General features: G+C 55.0%; 1 protein-coding gene across 1 annotated transcript in view; it reads left to right on the top strand.

Moving 5' to 3' along the window:
• Positions 1-15251, top strand: part of ATG2A (autophagy related 2A) — a 40483-nt gene extending 25232 nt beyond the window's left edge. The window contains 9 exon segments of the mRNA XM_083477869.1: positions 825-926; positions 8652-8736; positions 9696-9831; positions 10638-10710; positions 11652-11734; positions 12040-12161; positions 12770-12924; positions 13325-13480; positions 14608-15251. Coding sequence (XP_083333995.1) covers positions 825-926; positions 8652-8736; positions 9696-9831; positions 10638-10710; positions 11652-11734; positions 12040-12161; positions 12770-12924; positions 13325-13480; positions 14608-14844 — 1149 coding nt within the window. The 3' untranslated portion in view covers positions 14845-15251.
• The last annotated feature ends 1443 nt before the right edge of the window (positions 15252-16694 follow it).

The raw sequence follows: 16694 nt of genomic DNA, 5'->3' as shown, positions 1-16694 counted from the left end.
ATGCTCCCCTTTCCTGTATGCTATTTTTGGGGGAGGGTGGGGCCTCCAGTACTAGATTACTGCAGTACGCTTGATGTGGGGACGTCCCTTGCTCTCGATCCGGAAGCTGAAGTCAGTGCAGAATGCTGCAGCACGGTTGCTGACAGGCCTTGTCAGCAAATATATCACCCCTGGGTGGAGAGATTTTCTGCTTGCCAGTTTGCTGCTGGACCCGGGTTCATGGTGTTGCTATTAGCATAGAAAGCCCTTAACAACATGGGACTAGTTTGCTTGCAAGATGGGCCTTTCGACCGCTTTGAGCTGCAGAACTGGCACTGCTGCAGGTGCCACGTAATACCCGTTCTGCATTTGTAAGAGATTGACCTTTTGGTGTGGTACTTTGGAACTTCCTACCTGTTGAAGGCAGGCACCTTCACAGTACTCCTGCTAAAGACATTTTGGATTAGACAACTCTGTCCGGATACATAGAATGTCGATGTGTGTTTTAACCTGATTTTAGTTTATTTTTAATCCCTCTCCAAATGTTTTAAATATCTGTTTATCAGCAATTTCATTGCTCTTTTTGTAATCAGCTTTAAGGGTTCGCTCCCCCCCTTACAATAATCAGCGGTATATAAATGTTAGGGGAAAAATAAACCCACCTGGATCTTGGAGGCCGGATGAGACTCTGGTAGTTCAGCCTGGCCTGGAGTCTGATAGTGAAACAGTTTTGTGGGTAGGGGGGATTTGGTGCTGCTGAAGCTCAGCCTCTGGAAAGCTCCCCTGTCTTCTGTCACTGGGGGCCACCGCAAGACTGACCACCCCCACCCCCTCTTTCTTCACAGCTCACCATCAAAGCCCTGCACGTCTGCCCTGAGTCTGGTCTGGGGGGGCCCGAGTGCTGCCTTCGTGTCTCCTTGATGCCACTCAGGCTCAACATTGACCAGGTGAGGGGTGGGGTGGGGTTAAGTGCTCTGCAGGGGACAGTGGGGGGCACTTTGTTTGGGAACTCCCTGCCCTCCCACAGGAGGAGCATGTGCATAGCCACAATGGCTGCCTGTGGCTCGGATGCCTGGCCTGCTCCTAGCATCGTAGAATTGTAGAGTTGGAAAGGATCATCTGGTCCGACCACTTGCAATGCAGGAATCTTTTGCCCAATGTGGGGCTCAAACCCACAGCCCTGAGATGAAAGGTCTCATGCTCTACTGACTGAGCTGTTTTGCTTTTTGTTGTTTTTTTAAAAAAGGTGCATTTAGTTTGCAGCATGCAAACAGGACAAATGGTAAAGAAATAAGAAACAGTGACTGTGTGGAGCATAGTATTGCAATAGAATAAAACAAACAGATCACTCAGGACAGACATTGTAATAAAATAGATTCTGCAAAGGGATCTTTTTGAAGCATCACATTTTTTGAAGCATCACATACAGCAGAGGCATGTGTTGTTGGGGGCCTATGCAGTGCAGTATATTTATTCATAAAGTGTATAAACTGAAACCGTACAACATCAAAATGGCTTCGTTCTGTAACCCCCCTCACATCCCTCTGGCAGTGGATGAAATGCTCAGACAAGGCCATGCACCACACCTCTGAAACCGTCCCTAGAGGGACCTGATGCAGATGTCCAGTGTCTAGTGACTTTGAGTGTGGCTGCAGCCAGCAGCAGAGGAAGCGGCTTCCTTGTGAGCCTTTCGGGATGGGAGGGGTGGACCTGGCAAGACCAAGCAGGGTGGATTCCTCCTCTTCTCCCTCCCTGTTTGCCCAAACTGGAGATGTCTGCGCTGGAGCTTCCAAGGTTGATATTACGAACTGCTAGATTTATTGTATGCCTGCTGTCAGGGCTGCCGCCCAGTCCCAGCTCACATAGGACCAAGTCAGCCAGCGTTCAGTTTCAAAGAGTCTTTATTGGATTACAGGTTCCATTTCCAAACTGCAACGTGCAGCCCTACTTCTTCTAGGTCAGAACGACGAAGACCCGTCTGAGTCTCCGCCTCTAGCGCACCAGCTTAATACCCTAGCCTTGCTCCACCTCCTGCGCCTTTCCTTCCGTCTCTGGGTCCTCCTGCCCCCCTGGGTCTCTCCTTTCCTACTCTCTTCTGGCGCGGACCCCCCTGACCCTTCCGCCTCCTTGCGGCGGGCTTTGGGACTCGGTTCACTCTCTGGGCTGCTGGCTGCGCCAGCTTCCGTTACATTTGAACTTGGCGCGCGCGCCCAACTCTCCACTTTCCTCTTGATCGTTTCCTCGCTCCCCGAGGTGGGCGTGACTACTCCTGACTCATGCCCTCCCTCCTTCTGAAAGTCTCCGGAGCCCGATATCTGGTCCCCTTTCTCCCCGCTGCTCCCGGCTGGGAACGTGGGTCCCGATCTCCAACTGCTGCTTTCTGATCCCTCTCTGGACCCTTCTTCCTGGGGTGTCCCCCTGCTCTCCCCCCTTGCTCTGGCTGCTGGCGCTCCCTTCTGGGAATCCTCGGACTCGCTAGACAGGCTCGGTGATCTCGGGTCGTCATCCCCACTCATCCTTCCTTCGTATTCCTCCCCCTCGCTCTCTGTCTCCTCCCTTCTCTGCGTCTCTGCTCCTGAACCCCTGACATCCATCCCCCCCTCGAAGCCCCCCCTTCCCCCCTCCCCGCTTTCAAGGGTGGTTGGTGGGTGCTCCGTCATCACGGGAGTGAATGTCGGATACAGTTCGCTCCCCGTTGCTGGCCGCCAACTGAAGACCTCCGAGTCTTCCTCCCCGCGTTCGTCAACGGTGGTCTCCTCCGCCTCCATCTCGGTGCCGCCGTGCTCGAAACCAAGGTCCTCCCCGCAAACGTCCATGTCCGTCTCTGCGTCTGTCGCTGGACCTGGTGTCTCCTGCCACTTCCGGCGCCACTGCTCCTCTGGCCGATCGTCCCACCAATACGAGTTGTCGGACGCCGAACCCTCCGGTGACCCCTCTGGGGAACGTGTGCGCGGTGCGGGTTCCCCTTCCGAGTCGAAGCCATGGAACGTGCTGGAGGAAAGCGTGGGCGTGAACAACCAGTCGTCGAAGAAGCCCGCTGGCATAGGTCTGTGTGGGAAAAGGGCATGAAACTCATCCTTGAGCAGGGGTTCCTCCAAGGCGTAGTCCGGCACCCAGCTATTAGTACTGGCCCGGGTGCCCTCCCTTGCTAGTAGATATTCTACTCCGTCTTCCCCCCATCTGGAGTCCAAAATCTCCGTGACTTCGTTGATGGGGTCCTGCTGTGGCAATCTTCCCACCTCCGTCCGCTCCGGAGACTGACTCGGTGCCGTTCCTGGTTCCTGGAACCTGTGCGGTGCCCTGTAGGGAGTGAGCACCGACCTGTGGAACACCGGATGCATCCTGGAACCCTCTGGTAGCACCAGCCGGAAAGCCACCGGGTTGATCTGCGCTTCGACTCGGTATGGACCGAGTTGCTTGTGCCCTAGCTTCCTCTTGGCTAACGATCGGGTCGGCACCGCGTGGGCTGCCAACCAGACCCAGTCTCCCACTCGGATCTCCTCGCCAACTCGCCTGTGCTTGTCAGCTTGGACCTTGTATGCGTGCTTCGCCAGCTCCAGCTGCCGTCTGAGTTGATCGTGGACCTCTTGCAACTCAGATGCGAAAGCGTCCGCCTTCTGTGGTTCCCCTTCCCCCACTCTGTCCAGTCCCGGGAAGGTTCTGGGATTCCTCCCATTGTTGGCGAAGAACGGCGTCACCCCTGTGGATACGTGTTTCGTGTTGTTGTAGGCGAATTCGGCGAGCGGCAGGTAATCCACCCACGTCGCCGGCTGTTGATTGGCATAGCATCTCAGGTACTGCTGCATGATGGCATTGACCCTCTCCGCTTGCCCGTTGGTCTGCGGGTGCCTTGCCGATGTCAGGTTGATCTTGACGTTCAGGAAGCCCATCAGCTTTTGCCAGAAATTCGAGATGAACTGGCGTCCGCGGTCGGACAGTATAGACCGTGGCAGCCCGTGCACTTTGAACACGTGATCTATGAACAATTTGGCTGTTTGTTCTGCCGTGGCCACCTTCGCACACGGTATGAAATGTGCCATCTTGGTGAACAAGTCCACCACCACTAGTACAGCTGTCTTGCCTCTCGAGCTGGGTAGATCCGTGACAAAGTCCAGGGCCACCCTCTCCCATGGTTCAAACGGCGTTTGCAGCGGTTCCAGCAGTCCCGCCGGTGGTTTGTGCACCGGCTTGGCCCTCTGGCAGGTGTCGCACCTCGCGACGTAGTCCGCGACTTCCCCCCTCAGTCTGGGCCACCAAAAGTCTCTTGCGACCAATTCCACCGTTTTTTCTGTGCCAAAGTGCCCGGCCGTGGGTGCGTCGTGCAGCTGCTGCAGTACCCGGGCGCGAAGTTCGTCTCCCGGCACGTAGACGGCCCCTTTACGTAAGAGCAAGCCGTCTCATATCTGGAACTCGTCGCCCTTCGCCGTGCCCTTGTGCACCTCTGCCATCTTCGCCTGCGCGAATGAGTCGTCCGTCAACGCCCTTCGCACCGCATCCAGGTCTACTGTGGCTGAAGCGCACGCCCACGCTGTTGGCGCGAAGATGTGCATGGCCGCCGCTGGCGTCGCCTCTTCGAGGTACTGCGGTTTTCGGGACAGGGCATCCGCCATGATGTTGGTGTCGCCCGGGACGTACTCAATTCGGAAATTGAAGTCAGCAAAGAACTCCGCCCAACGGATCTGCCTCTGGTTCAGGAACCGAGCCGTGCGCCAGTGCTCCAGATTCTTGTGGTCCGTGCAGACCTGCACCGTGTGCTTGGCGCCGATCAGGAAGTGCCTCCACGCCTTGAAAGCTGCATGAATGGCAAGCAGCTCCCTATCCCAGATGGTGTAGTTCTGCTCCGACTTGCTGAGCTTTCTGGAGTAGAACGCCCCCGGCCTCCAGACCCCCTGCGGGTCCTTCTGCAGCAGTACCGCTCCCACTGCTCTATCGGACGCATCTGTCTCCACCCTCAGCGGTCTGCTGGGGTCGATATGCAGCAGTTGCTCTTCCGACGCGAAGAGACGCTTGAGTGTCTGAAAGGACCGCTCCGCCTGCTCCGTCCAGATGAATTTCTTTTTCTTGGAGCTTAGCGTGTCCGTAATAGCTGCCGTCTGCATCGCGAACCCCTTGATGAACTTGCGATAGAAATTGGCGAATCCGACAAACCTCTGGACCTCTTTCCGGTTGCGCGGGCTCTTCCAATCCAACACCGCACGAACCTTGGCGCTGTCCATGGCTAGCCCCTTGTCCGACAGCTTGTAACCCAAGAAATCCACCTCCGTCGTGTCGAACTGGCACTTCTCTAGTTTGGCGTACAGTCTATGCTGCTGCAGCCTCTTCAGCACCTCCCGAACGTCCTGGTCGTGTGCTCGCTGCGAGTCAGAGAATATCAGGATGTCATCCAGAAAGCAGACGCACTTCTTGTAGAGGAGTCCCGCCAACACGTGATGCATAAAAGCTTGAAAAACGTGGGAGCCATTTTGCAATCCAAAAGGCATAACTCTATATTCGTAGGTGCCCAGAGGCGTGAACATGGCTGTCTTCCACTCATCGCCCTCCCTCATACGGATGAGATTGTACGCTCCTCGCAGGTCCAACTTGGTGAACACGCGTCCCTTGCGCACCGTCGCCAGCAGGTCGTCAATCCTGGGCATAGGGAAATCGGAGGGCTTGGTCATTCTGTTTAAGAGGCGGTAATCCACGACCAATCTTTTTTGGGGCGTGTCCTTTTTCTTCACGAAGAAAACAGGACTGCCCCCTACTGCGCTGGACTCCCGGATGAAACCGCGCTGCAAATTGTGATCGATGAACTGTTTGAGTTCCTGTAGTTCGTCCTCAGACATGGAATATAGCTTCCCCTTCGGCAGCGTCGCCCCTGGCAGGAGGTCAATCTTGCAGTCATATTGCCTGTGCGGTGGTAGCTTGTCTGCCTCTTTCTCGCAGAAGACCTCCAGAAAGTCCGCGTATTTGTGGGGAACTGCTTGCAACGTTCCCAACTGCAGTTGTGAGTCCTCCTCCTCCCCCTCCTGCCTGGGCAGGATGCAGTGTTCTGCGCAGTAAGAGGAGCCGAAGATCAGCTGTCTCTGGTACCAAGCCAGCGTTGGACTGTGCCTGTCCAGCCAACTCATGCCCAACACAATGGGCGTGTCCGACAGTCGGGTGACATTAAAACTGATGACTTCCCTGTGGTTACCAAGTTGCATCACCATTGGTGGCGTCTGCTTCACCACCTGCCCCCCTAGCAACTCTCTGCCATCCACTGTGACGACTTGCAGGGGCAGAGTGGCAGGCAGCAGCTTTATAGCGTGCTGCTCCACAAAATCCTGTGCTATAAAGTCTGCGTTGCTTCCAGAATCCACAGAAAGCGGCACTTCGATGGTGACTCCATTGGGTAGCTGGAGAGACGCTGTGAGTTGCACTACTGGTTTGGGTGGGAGGGGGTCTGTGGGTTGCAATATCGCTGGGGACTGCTTCACTGATGCGTCTGGCTGGGCCCCAGTGCCTCTGTCTCCAGCCAGACATCGTCGTTTCCCTGCTGGGCTTCGCTGCATTGTGTGGCCACTTTCACCGTTGCGGAGGCTGCAGTGTGCTTGGAGCTCCTCTGGGGACACTCTTTCGCCAAGTGTTGAGGGCTCTCGCATATGTAACACTTCCTGGTCCCTCTAGGAGGTTTAGTCTTGACTGCTGTCGGTGCAGAGGCTCTGCTAGCTGACTGAGCCCTGGCGCCTCCCACTTCCATAGGTTCCACTCCCCCTCCTGGCGGAGGTGTGGATTGCGCACGCGCTGCTTCCCTTGGAACGAAAGAGAAACTTCTCGCTGCTTCGCGCCCTCCACGTCCTTCATCTCTGCACCATGGACGTTCTTCCAGCCTCACCCCCACAGTCAGCGCCCTTTGGACCACCTCCTGCGTGCTTCGGGGCCTCTCCCCCCTCGCAATTTCATCCTTCACAGCAGAGCTGAGACCCTCCCAGAACAGGTCCCTGACTGGGGGCGAGTCCCGGTCCCATTCCAATGCACTGACCAGCGCAAAAAAGCGGGCGTGGTACTGTCGGACGCTCGCCCTCCCTTGTTTCAGTCCATGAATCTCCCGTCGGGCAAGATCCACATCAATGGTAGACAAAAAACATGCATCCATCGCTTTGATAAAGGCATCTGCACTCTGAAGCGCCGGATCTTTATCCCTCCACAAATTGCGCAGCCACGCCTTCGCATCCCCATGCAAATGGGACAGTATAAACCCCACTTTCTCTTGCTCATCTCTAAAGTCTTTTGCCAGCAGTTGCAGTGCGCACATCACATCTGCTCGAAAGTTGGGGTACTGTTGTAAATTCCCATCGAAGTGAGCCACCAGCCCTCCTGCTCTCCGTGCCAACCCAACCCCCTCCGGTCTGGGTCCTGGCTGCCCATGCTTAACCCATGCTTCAAACCTGGCGTGGAGATCTCGGTAGGCGGCTGCCACATCCTCCTCCCTTTTCTTGGATGCCAGTACCTCCGCATTCAATTGGGTAACTGCCTGTTGCAGCGCTGAAACTTTCTCTGCTTCCGTCATCTTTGCCAACCGTCGTGAGCTTGCTCCCACACACCGATCTCCTCCTCCAGCTGCTTCTGTCTCCGCTGCGAGGTATCAGGTGTCAGAAGCTTGAGAGACGGGTCTTACTGTCAGGGCTGCCGCCCAGTCCCAGCTCACATAGGACCAAGTCAGCCAGCGTTCAGTTTCAAAGAGTCTTTATTGGATTACAGGTTCCATTTCCAAACTGCAACGTGCAGCCCTACTTCTTCTAGGTCAGAACGACGAAGACCCGTCTGAGTCTCCGCCTCTAGCGCACCAGCTTAATACCCTAGCCTTGCTCCACCTCCTGCGCCTTTCCTTCCGTCTCTGGGTCCTCCTGCCCCCCTGGGTCTCTCCTTTCCTACTCTCTTCTGGCGCGGACCCCCCTGACCCTTCCGCCTCCTTGCGGCGGGCTTTGGGACTCGGTTCACTCTCTGGGCTGCTGGCTGCGCCAGCTTCCGTTACATTTGAACTTGGCGCGCGCGCCCAACTCTCCACTTTCCTCTTGATCGTTTCCTCGCTCCCCGAGGTGGGCGTGACTACTCCTGACTCATGCCCTCCCTCCTTCTGAAAGTCTCCGGAGCCCGATATCTGGTCCCCTTTCTCCCCGCTGCTCCCGGCTGGGAACGTGGGTCCCGATCTCCAACTGCTGCTTTCTGATCCCTCTCTGGACCCTTCTTCCTGGGGTGTCCCCCTGCTCTCCCCCCTTGCTCTGGCTGCTGGCGCTCCCTTCTGGGAATCCTCGGACTCGCTAGACAGGCTCGGTGATCTCGGGTCGTCATCCCCACTCATCCTTCCTTCGTATTCCTCCCCCTCGCTCTCTGTCTCCTCCCTTCTCTGCGTCTCTGCTCCTGAACCCCTGACACCTGCTATGAAAATAGAAGTGGCACAGGATGAAATACACAGGGATCAAAACAAACTTGGATTGCTGGTTCTAAATGTGTTTTGATGCATTTTAATTATCGTTTTTTTTATTCCCAAATGTTGTAAGCCACCTTGAATCCCAGCTTGGGAGAAAGGTGGGATAGAAATACTAAATAATAATAATAGTAGTAGTAATAGTAGTAGTAATAGTAGTAGTAATAATAATAATAATTAATAATAATAATAGGCTCCTGCTTTCCCCTTGCTTTTACTCCAGGATGCCTTGTTCTTCCTCAAGGACTTCTTCACCAGTGTGGCTGCCAGCATTAACCCTGTCGTGCCCTGTGAGGCTGGCTCAGAAGGTGAGTGTCTGGCTTCCTGGGAGGATCTTCATTTAATAAAAATTAATAAAAAAAATTTATTTCTACCCTGCCCATATGGCTGGGTTTCCCCAGCCACTCTGGGCGGCTTTCAACTGAGGACTAAAAACAGAATAAAACTTCGAACATTAAAAACTTCCCTAAACAGGGCTGTCTTCAGGTGTCTTCTAAAAGGCGGATAGTTGTTTATTTCCTTGACATCTGACGGTAGGGCATTCCACAGGGTGGACGCCACTATCAAGAAGGCCCTCTGCCTGGTTCCCTGTAACCTCATTTCTCACAGTGAGGGAACCGCCAGAAGGCCCTCGGCACTGGGCCTCAGTGTCCGGTCTGAACGATGGGGGTGGAGACGCTCCTTCAGGTATACAGGACCGAGGCCGTTTAGGGCTTTAAAGGTCAGCACCAACACTTTGAATTGTGCTCGGAAATGAACTGGGAGCCAATGTAGGTCTTTCAAGACCAGTGTTATATGGTCTCGGCAGCCGCTCCCAGTCACCAGTCTGGCTGCTGCATTCTGGATTAGTTTTAGTTTCCGGGTCACCTTCAAAGGTAGCCCCACGTAGAGCGCATTGCAGTAGTCCAAGTGGGAGATAACCAGAGCATGCACCACTCCGGCGAGACAGTCCGCGGGCAGGTAGGGTCTCAGCCTACGTACCAGGTGGAGCTGGTAGACAGCTGCCCTGGACACAGAATTGACCTGTGCCTCCATGGACAGCTTTTCCCTTTCCCTAGAGGAGGAGGGCTTCTCCAGTTCCGCACCACCCTCCTCACCATGGCTGCCTGTTGGCCAAGCTGGTTGGGGGCTGATGGGGGTTGTAGTTCAACAACATCCAAAGTGTCACACGGATGGCAGAGGCTGTCTAGAGGAACCCCCCAGAGGTGCCCCACGTCCCTCAATCTCTCTCTCTCTCATTGCCCAATGCTGCTCTTCCACTCCATAGGTCGCACAGAGTCCTCGGGGAAAGAGCCTGAGGGAGTGGAGGGGGAGATGACAGCCTCGATGGAGACCACGGCCAGCGAAAACAGCTCCTTGTCCAACGCCTCCTCTTCCTCCTCCGACCAGCCCATTTACTTCCGGTATAAGCGCTTGACGTGGGGAGGGAGAAAGAATGGGGTGCACGGGTGTTGGGGGGGCAGCAGGGCCAACCTACAGAGTCTTAGTGGAGAGTTCTATCAATTACTATATTTACACCCCACTTTTCCTCCAAGGAGCTCAAGGCAGCATTTATGGTTCCCCTGCTCCCCATTTTCTTTCTCCCCGTCCCCTGTTCTGCCCCATAACAGCCCTGTGAGGTAGGTTAGGCTGAGAGGCAGTGACCAGTCCCAAGGTCACCCTCAGTGAGCCAAGGGGGGATTTGAACCCTGGTCTCCCAGGTTGAGGTCTGACACTCTAACCGCTACGCCACAGGGACTCCAGAATTTATAATGCGTATGAGAGATGGGAAATACAAGAGTCATCGCCCCGCTTGGAGGGTGCGCGTTCTGTAGAAGGAAGGAGGAGGTGGCTATCGATGGCTACTAGCCCTCCCAGCTATTCTCTGCCTCCACAGCTGGAGACAAATAAATGCTTATAAATACCAGTGGCTGGAAACCACAGGAAGGCAGAGGTCTTGCTTGAAGATTTCCCAGAGGCACCTGGGAACGGGATGATGGACTAGATGGGCTGTTGGCCTGATCCAGCAGGCTCTTCTCAGGTGCTTATGGAACCTCCAGGCCCAGAGGCAGTCTATCTAGCTTTCTAGGTCCTTAGAGGTACACGGCCATTGTGGGAACAGGATGCTGGAGTAGACAGGCCACTGGAGTGGTAGCCGGCACTGCTGCCAGGGCTTTGCCACCACAAGAGAAAAAGCACCTCCCCTTCTCCTTGGCTTCTCTCTCTCCAGAGAGTTCCGGTTCACATCCGAAGTGCCCATCTGGCTGGACTACCAGGGAAAGCATGTGACCGTGGACCAAGTGGTGAGTCTGCAGGAGTCCCTCCCTCCCCAGGCCTGGGGAACTTCCTTGTCCGCTACGAGTGACCCCTTTGCTGAGCTGCTTCACAGTCTCTCTCCGCCTTCCAGCCATCCATTCCAGCTGATGTTGCTTTTGCGAAAGGACAACTCAAGGGGGCTGCGTTTTAGGGTCTCAGCATAGGACAGGGGTCAGCAAACTTTTTCAGCAGGCGGCCAGTCCAATGTCCCTCAAACCTTGGGGGGGGGCGGACTATATTTTGGGGGGGGGAATAAATTCCTATGCCCCACAAATAACCCAGAGATGCATTTTAAATAAAAGGACACATTTTACTCATGTAAAAACACGCTGATTCCCAGACCATCCCCAGGCTGGATTTAGAAGGCAATTGAGCCGGATCCAGCCCCCGGGCCTTAGTTTGCCCACCCATGGCATAGGACCACAGAAAGGGCATGGTGGTCCCCACCAAGCTGCCTCTTTCTCCCCTCTAAAGCCTGGCCCTTGTGCCCAGGAAAGGATGGGGGTGGGGAGAGATTAATCCAGGACTTCCCAAACTTGGGTCTCCATCTGTTTTTGGACTACAACTCCATCCTTAGCTAGTCGGGGATGATGGGAATTGTAGTCCAAAACATCTGGAGACCCAAGTTTGGGAAACCCTGGATTAAACAAAGGTGAGGGTGGGGAAGGCAAGTGCCTGTCCGGAAGAGGCAACTGGGTCAGCGTCCACCCTTCTTAGGAAGAACTTTCTGGTGGTAAGAGCTGTTGGATAGTGGAGACAGCTCCCTTGGGAGGTGGTGGACTCTCCTTCACCTGAGGCTTTTAAACCAAGGCAGAGCAGCCACCTACCAGGGATTCTTCAGCTGCGATTCCTGCACTGCAGGGGGTTGGCCTAGATGACCCGCAGGGTCCCTTCCCACTCTACAAAAATTCTCTCCGTTTCTCCTTAGGGCACCTTTGCCGGCATCCTCATCGGCCTGGCACAGCTCAACTGCTCTGAGCTCAAGCTCAAGAGGCTCTGCTGTCGACACGGGTGAGGAGCCACCTTTTTTAGGGTAGCCGGGGGGGGTGTCAGTGGAGAGGAGGGCAAGGCGGGGCTCTAACCCGCCAACATCCTGGTGGTGCATAGTAAGAAGCCAGTATCTGAACGGAGCCAGCCCCATTTATCTGTTGTCAAGCTGAGCTGAAAAGCCGTGGGGGCTTCTGCATCCCGCTGCCTGAGACACTTCTGCTGGCAGCCCCTCCCCACGGCTTCACTTGCTTCACTGGCCTGGGGGGCCGGATCTGGTGGGCGTTGCCCTTTGGGGTCCCTGACCTCCTCCTTCTCCGCCTCCGCAGGCTACTGGGCGTGGAGAAGGTGGTGAGCTACGCCCTGACCGAGTGGCTGACGGACATCCGTAAGAACCAGCTGCCAGGCATCCTGGGAGGCGTGGGGCCTATGCACTCCGTGGTGCAGCTCTGTAAGTCCGGCGGGAGGAGGGGGTTGCCTGGGGATGTATCGGGCAGCAGTGGTGGGGGCTGGAAGGCTTCCTGTCTATCTACATATACAAACAGGAGGATTGTTATGAGGACTAGATGGAGCCACCAGGCCCAGGCACAGTCTACCTCTGAATACCCAACTGCTGGGGAGAGGGAGCTGTTGCCTTCCCATCCCTGCTTGTGGATTTCCCATTGGGGAGGAGTGCGCACCCAGTTGGCCATGGTGGAAAGTAGCATGCTGGACCAAGTAAGTCCCCCTTTTGGCCTGATCCAGCAGCACAGTTAATAATAATAATAATAATAATAATAATAATAATAATAATAATAATTCAATTTACATGCCATCTTTTATCAGAAGATATCAGGGAGATGTGCAACATTAGAAACACATTACAAAACATCAATGGAAAAACATAGTATACAGACAGAGACAGCCTAATAATAATCATAATCATAAGTCCTGCCTCTCCACACTTTTACAGACTATTAAATAGCCATAGGCCTCTGGGTAAAGGGGAATGGTTTTGCCTGACCTGCAACGGTGCTGCCCTTGCATGTGCCCTCTCTTCTCTCTCTCCTTCCCTCCCAGTCCACGGCCTCCGTGACCTCTTCTGGCTGCCCATCGAGCAGTACCGCAAGGACGGGCGGATCATCCGGGGCCTGCAGCGTGGGGCAGCCTCCTTTGGCACTTCAACTGCGTCGGCAGCCCTCGAGCTCAGCAACCGCCTGGTGCAGGCCATCCAGGTTTGGGCCGTGTGGTCTGAGACGGGCAGGGGTGGTCTGCGAGGGGTGGCCCTTGTTCTTCTCCAGCCCTTGGTGATGAGGAGGGGATCGTAGAACTGTAGAGTTGGAAGGGACCTCCAGGGGCCATCTGATCCAACCCCTTAACCACAGCCTCATTTCACTGCCAAACAGCTCTTGCCTTCAGAAAGTTCCTCTGAAAGCTTAGTTGGAATCTCCTTCCTTGCCATTAGAAGCTGTTGGCTCGGTTCCTACTCTCCAGAGCAGCAGAGAACAAGCCTTCTCCATCTCCCATGCGACAGCCCTTCGGATACTTGAAGGCATTGTGGTCCCCGCAAGGGCAACGGGGTTCTCCGAACCGCCTCTCCTTCCTGGTTTGCCATCCCTTCTCTCCCCCTTGCAGGCCACAGCGGAGACCGTCTACGACATCCTGTCCCCTACCGCCCCCCCAATGACGCGCACCCTCCTGGACAAGAAGCACACACGCAAGCTGAGGCGCGGCCAGCAACCTGCCGACCTGCGTGAAGGGGTGGCCAAGGCCTATGACACTGTGCGAGAGGTAAGGCCTAGAGCCATCCAGGTTGGGAACCATCCCTGCCTCCTGTGGGAGTGAGTTCCATAGGTTAACTCTGCCCTGTGCGAAGAAGGGCTTCCTTTTATCTGCCCTGAATCTTCCAAAATCCAGGGCTGCTCTGGCTTCCTTGAGCTGCTTTTGGGTTAGTTTCCTTGAGGCTTGTTCTCTTTCTGCACATGCTGGGGTCCTTCTGGGCAAGCAAATGCTGCCTCTGATTTTCCAGCAGCCCCATTTTGGCTCCATAGCTATCGGCACTCACTGTCTGAGTTCGCTATTAGCAGGATATCATTACTATTTGTTTACACACACCCTTTTTATATATATACAGTGGTACCTCTGGTCACAGACGCTTCAGGTTACAGACTCCGCTAACCCAGAAATATTACCTCGAGTTAAGAACTTTGCTTCAGGATGAGAACAGAAATCATGCTCTGGTGGCGCAGCAGCAGCGGGAGGCCCCATTAGCTAAAGTGGTACCTCAGGTTAAGAACAGTTTCAGGTTAAGAACAGACCTCCAGAACAAATTAAGTTCTTAACCCGAGGTACCACTGTATAAGCGTGTACAACAGCAGCTTACATAAAATTGAACTAGGAAAACACGTTGCCTTGTAAATTAATGATCTTTATATATTTGAAAAGGAATGATCCTTCCAGCCAGGGTTTCCCCAACCTGGGTATCCAACAGTTTTGGGACTACAACTCCCATCATTCCATAGCTAGCAGGCCAGGTGGTCAGGGATGATGGGAACTGTAGTCCAAAAACAGCTGGAGACCCAAGTTGGAGAAACTCTGCTTACAGCCCTCTGGCAGGCCCTGACGCACGCTCTCTCTCCATCCTTTTCTCCTCCTCCTCCTCTACACCAGTGTGGTGTAGTGGTTAAGATCGGTGGACTCATAATCTGGTGAACCGGGTTCGCTTCCCCGCTCCTCCACATGCAGCTGCTGGGTGACCTTGGGCCAGTCACACTTCTCTGAAGTCTCTCAGCCTCACTCACCTCACAGAGTGTTTGTTTTGGGGGAGGAAGGGAAAGGAGATTGTTAGCCGCTTTGTGACTCCTTAGGGCAGTGATAAAGGGGGTATCAAATCCAAACTCTTCTTCTTCTTCCTCCAGGGTGTCATCGACACAGCCCAGGCCATCTGCGACGTGGCGACTCGTGGCCACGAGCAGAAAGGCATCACCGGGGCAGTGGGAGGCGTCCTGCGGCAGATCCCTCCCACCGTGGTCAAGCCCCTCATCGTGGCCTCGGAAGCCACCTCCAACCTCCTGGGTGGTATGCGCAACCAGATCAAGCCCGACGCCCGGAAGGAGGAGTCCCTGAAGTGGCGCTCAGAAGAGGCTCAGGACTGACTGGGCGCCGCCACTGCCGCCTTCCACTGACCCGGGCTCAGAAGCGGGGCCGTTCCTCTTAATCTACCCCGTTCAGGACATTGGCAGGGCCACTGAAAGGACGCAGCCTCCCGCTTTGCCAGCCTTGCCACCCGCAGAAGAACCACTTGGTGGGGAAGAGCTTCTGCTTGGTGGGATTGGCGCGCTCTCAAGCAGCAGCACGCCTGGCATCACAAGGGTGGTGCCACCTCCTCTTGCCTCGCCCTTGTTTTTGTACTTGTCAGGAGTATAGCTTCTGCCATCCATTTGGTGCATGAGCTGCAGGCTGCAACTTCTCTCTCTCTGTCTCTCTCTGTCTCCCTCTCTCTCTGGGGTTGTTGGGAGAGACGGAAGGTTGGCTGAACATTAAAGGACGTGACTTGTTTTCAGCTCCTGCTTCCATAGGCATTCGGTAAGGGGGTGAAGTGTCCTTTTCTTGGCCTGTTTTGCCCTGTCGGACAATGTTTTGATGTGCTGTACAGATCAGGGACGCAACTCCTTTCAGGTACAGAAGCAGGAATTAACACAGGCACCCATGTTGGGGGCGGGGGGGGGGCTGGTGTGTTTGTGGGGAGAACAGGAGACCCAACCCAGGCAGCCACAACCACACGATTCAATTTCATTCTGACCAGCAGCAAAGCAAAAAGTTCTGCACAAGCTTTTTGGGCTCCCCAGAACGTCTTTCCTTCAGCCTGGATGTTACAAAAACCAGAGATACTTCCACAATAAAGGAGGACCAGAGGGCTGAGCCCAGATTGGGTGCTGTGCTGTGAGGGCGTGGAGCGTGCATGTTGCAGGAAGTGTGTGTGGCAAGGAAGGAGCAGGCAGGGATTGGCTGCCGTTCCTGCACTGCAGGGGTTGGACTCTATGACCTTGAAAGTTCCTTCCAACTCTAAAATTCTGTGATTGCCCTAGAAGGGCTGGCTTTGCTGGGGTAGGGGGTGAGCACGTTTTCTACGTTCAAGGGATTGGGAGCTCTTACAATCATCAGTCAGCAACGCTCCTAGCAGCCAGCAGGGGGCAGGATTGTGCTACTCTGGAGAAACTAGGCGACCTGCCAGCTGCCTGAGGTCAAGTTTCTGGTTTCCGGAATGTAGCAGCAGCAGCAGTGAAGAAGGTTCCCCCTTCCTCCCCCCTCCTCTTCTACTCAGTGCCAGCTAGAGGCTGATGGGAGTTGTAGTCTGAAACAGCTGGAGAGTCCCAGGGTGGGAGAAGTGACTTCTCTGCAGTTTTGGGAAGCGGCCCTACACAGTCAGACCATCTAGCCCAGTGTTGCTTACACTGACTGGCAGCATCTCAGGCCCAGAAGGCTCTTTTCAGCCCTGCCTCAAGATGCCAGGGGTTCAGACCCGGCCCTAACCACAGGCAGAAATGCCACTTAGCAACTTATTCCTTAGAAACACTTAAAGGTGCCGCCGCCTTCTCCCCAGCCATCCAGAGCTGTCCTGGATTCAAGTGTGCGCCCACTTGCAGCCTGCTTCTCCTGTAAAAATCCTTCCCTTTCGTGCGCAAAGTGGGGTGCTCTGCTGCTCGGCCCTGCTCCTTGGCCCTTCCCCTCCCTGCTCAGGCCTCTACGCTGAGGGGTGTCCGAATAGGGACCAGTCCTGCATCCCTTCTGCCCAAGACCCTTCTTGATTGTCTGTGGTGTGCAGTGGTTAGAGTGCCAAGCTAGGACCTGGGAGAGACCAGGGTTCGAATCCCCACTGCACCATGAAGCTCTCCAAGTGCCGCTGCCTTTCAGCCTAATCTACCTCACAGGGTTGGGGGAATTAATGAGTGGGAACCACGTGCATCACCTTGAACCCCTTGGAGGGAAAGGCGAGATTGCAATA

Source organism: Podarcis liolepis, assembly GCF_965112155.1.
Source record: "Podarcis liolepis genome assembly, chromosome: 15".
In the NCBI taxonomy this organism is placed as follows: Eukaryota; Metazoa; Chordata; class Lepidosauria; order Squamata; family Lacertidae; genus Podarcis; species Podarcis liolepis.
The sequence above is the reverse complement of the archived record's forward strand: the minus strand, read 5'-3'. Positions and strand labels throughout refer to the sequence as shown.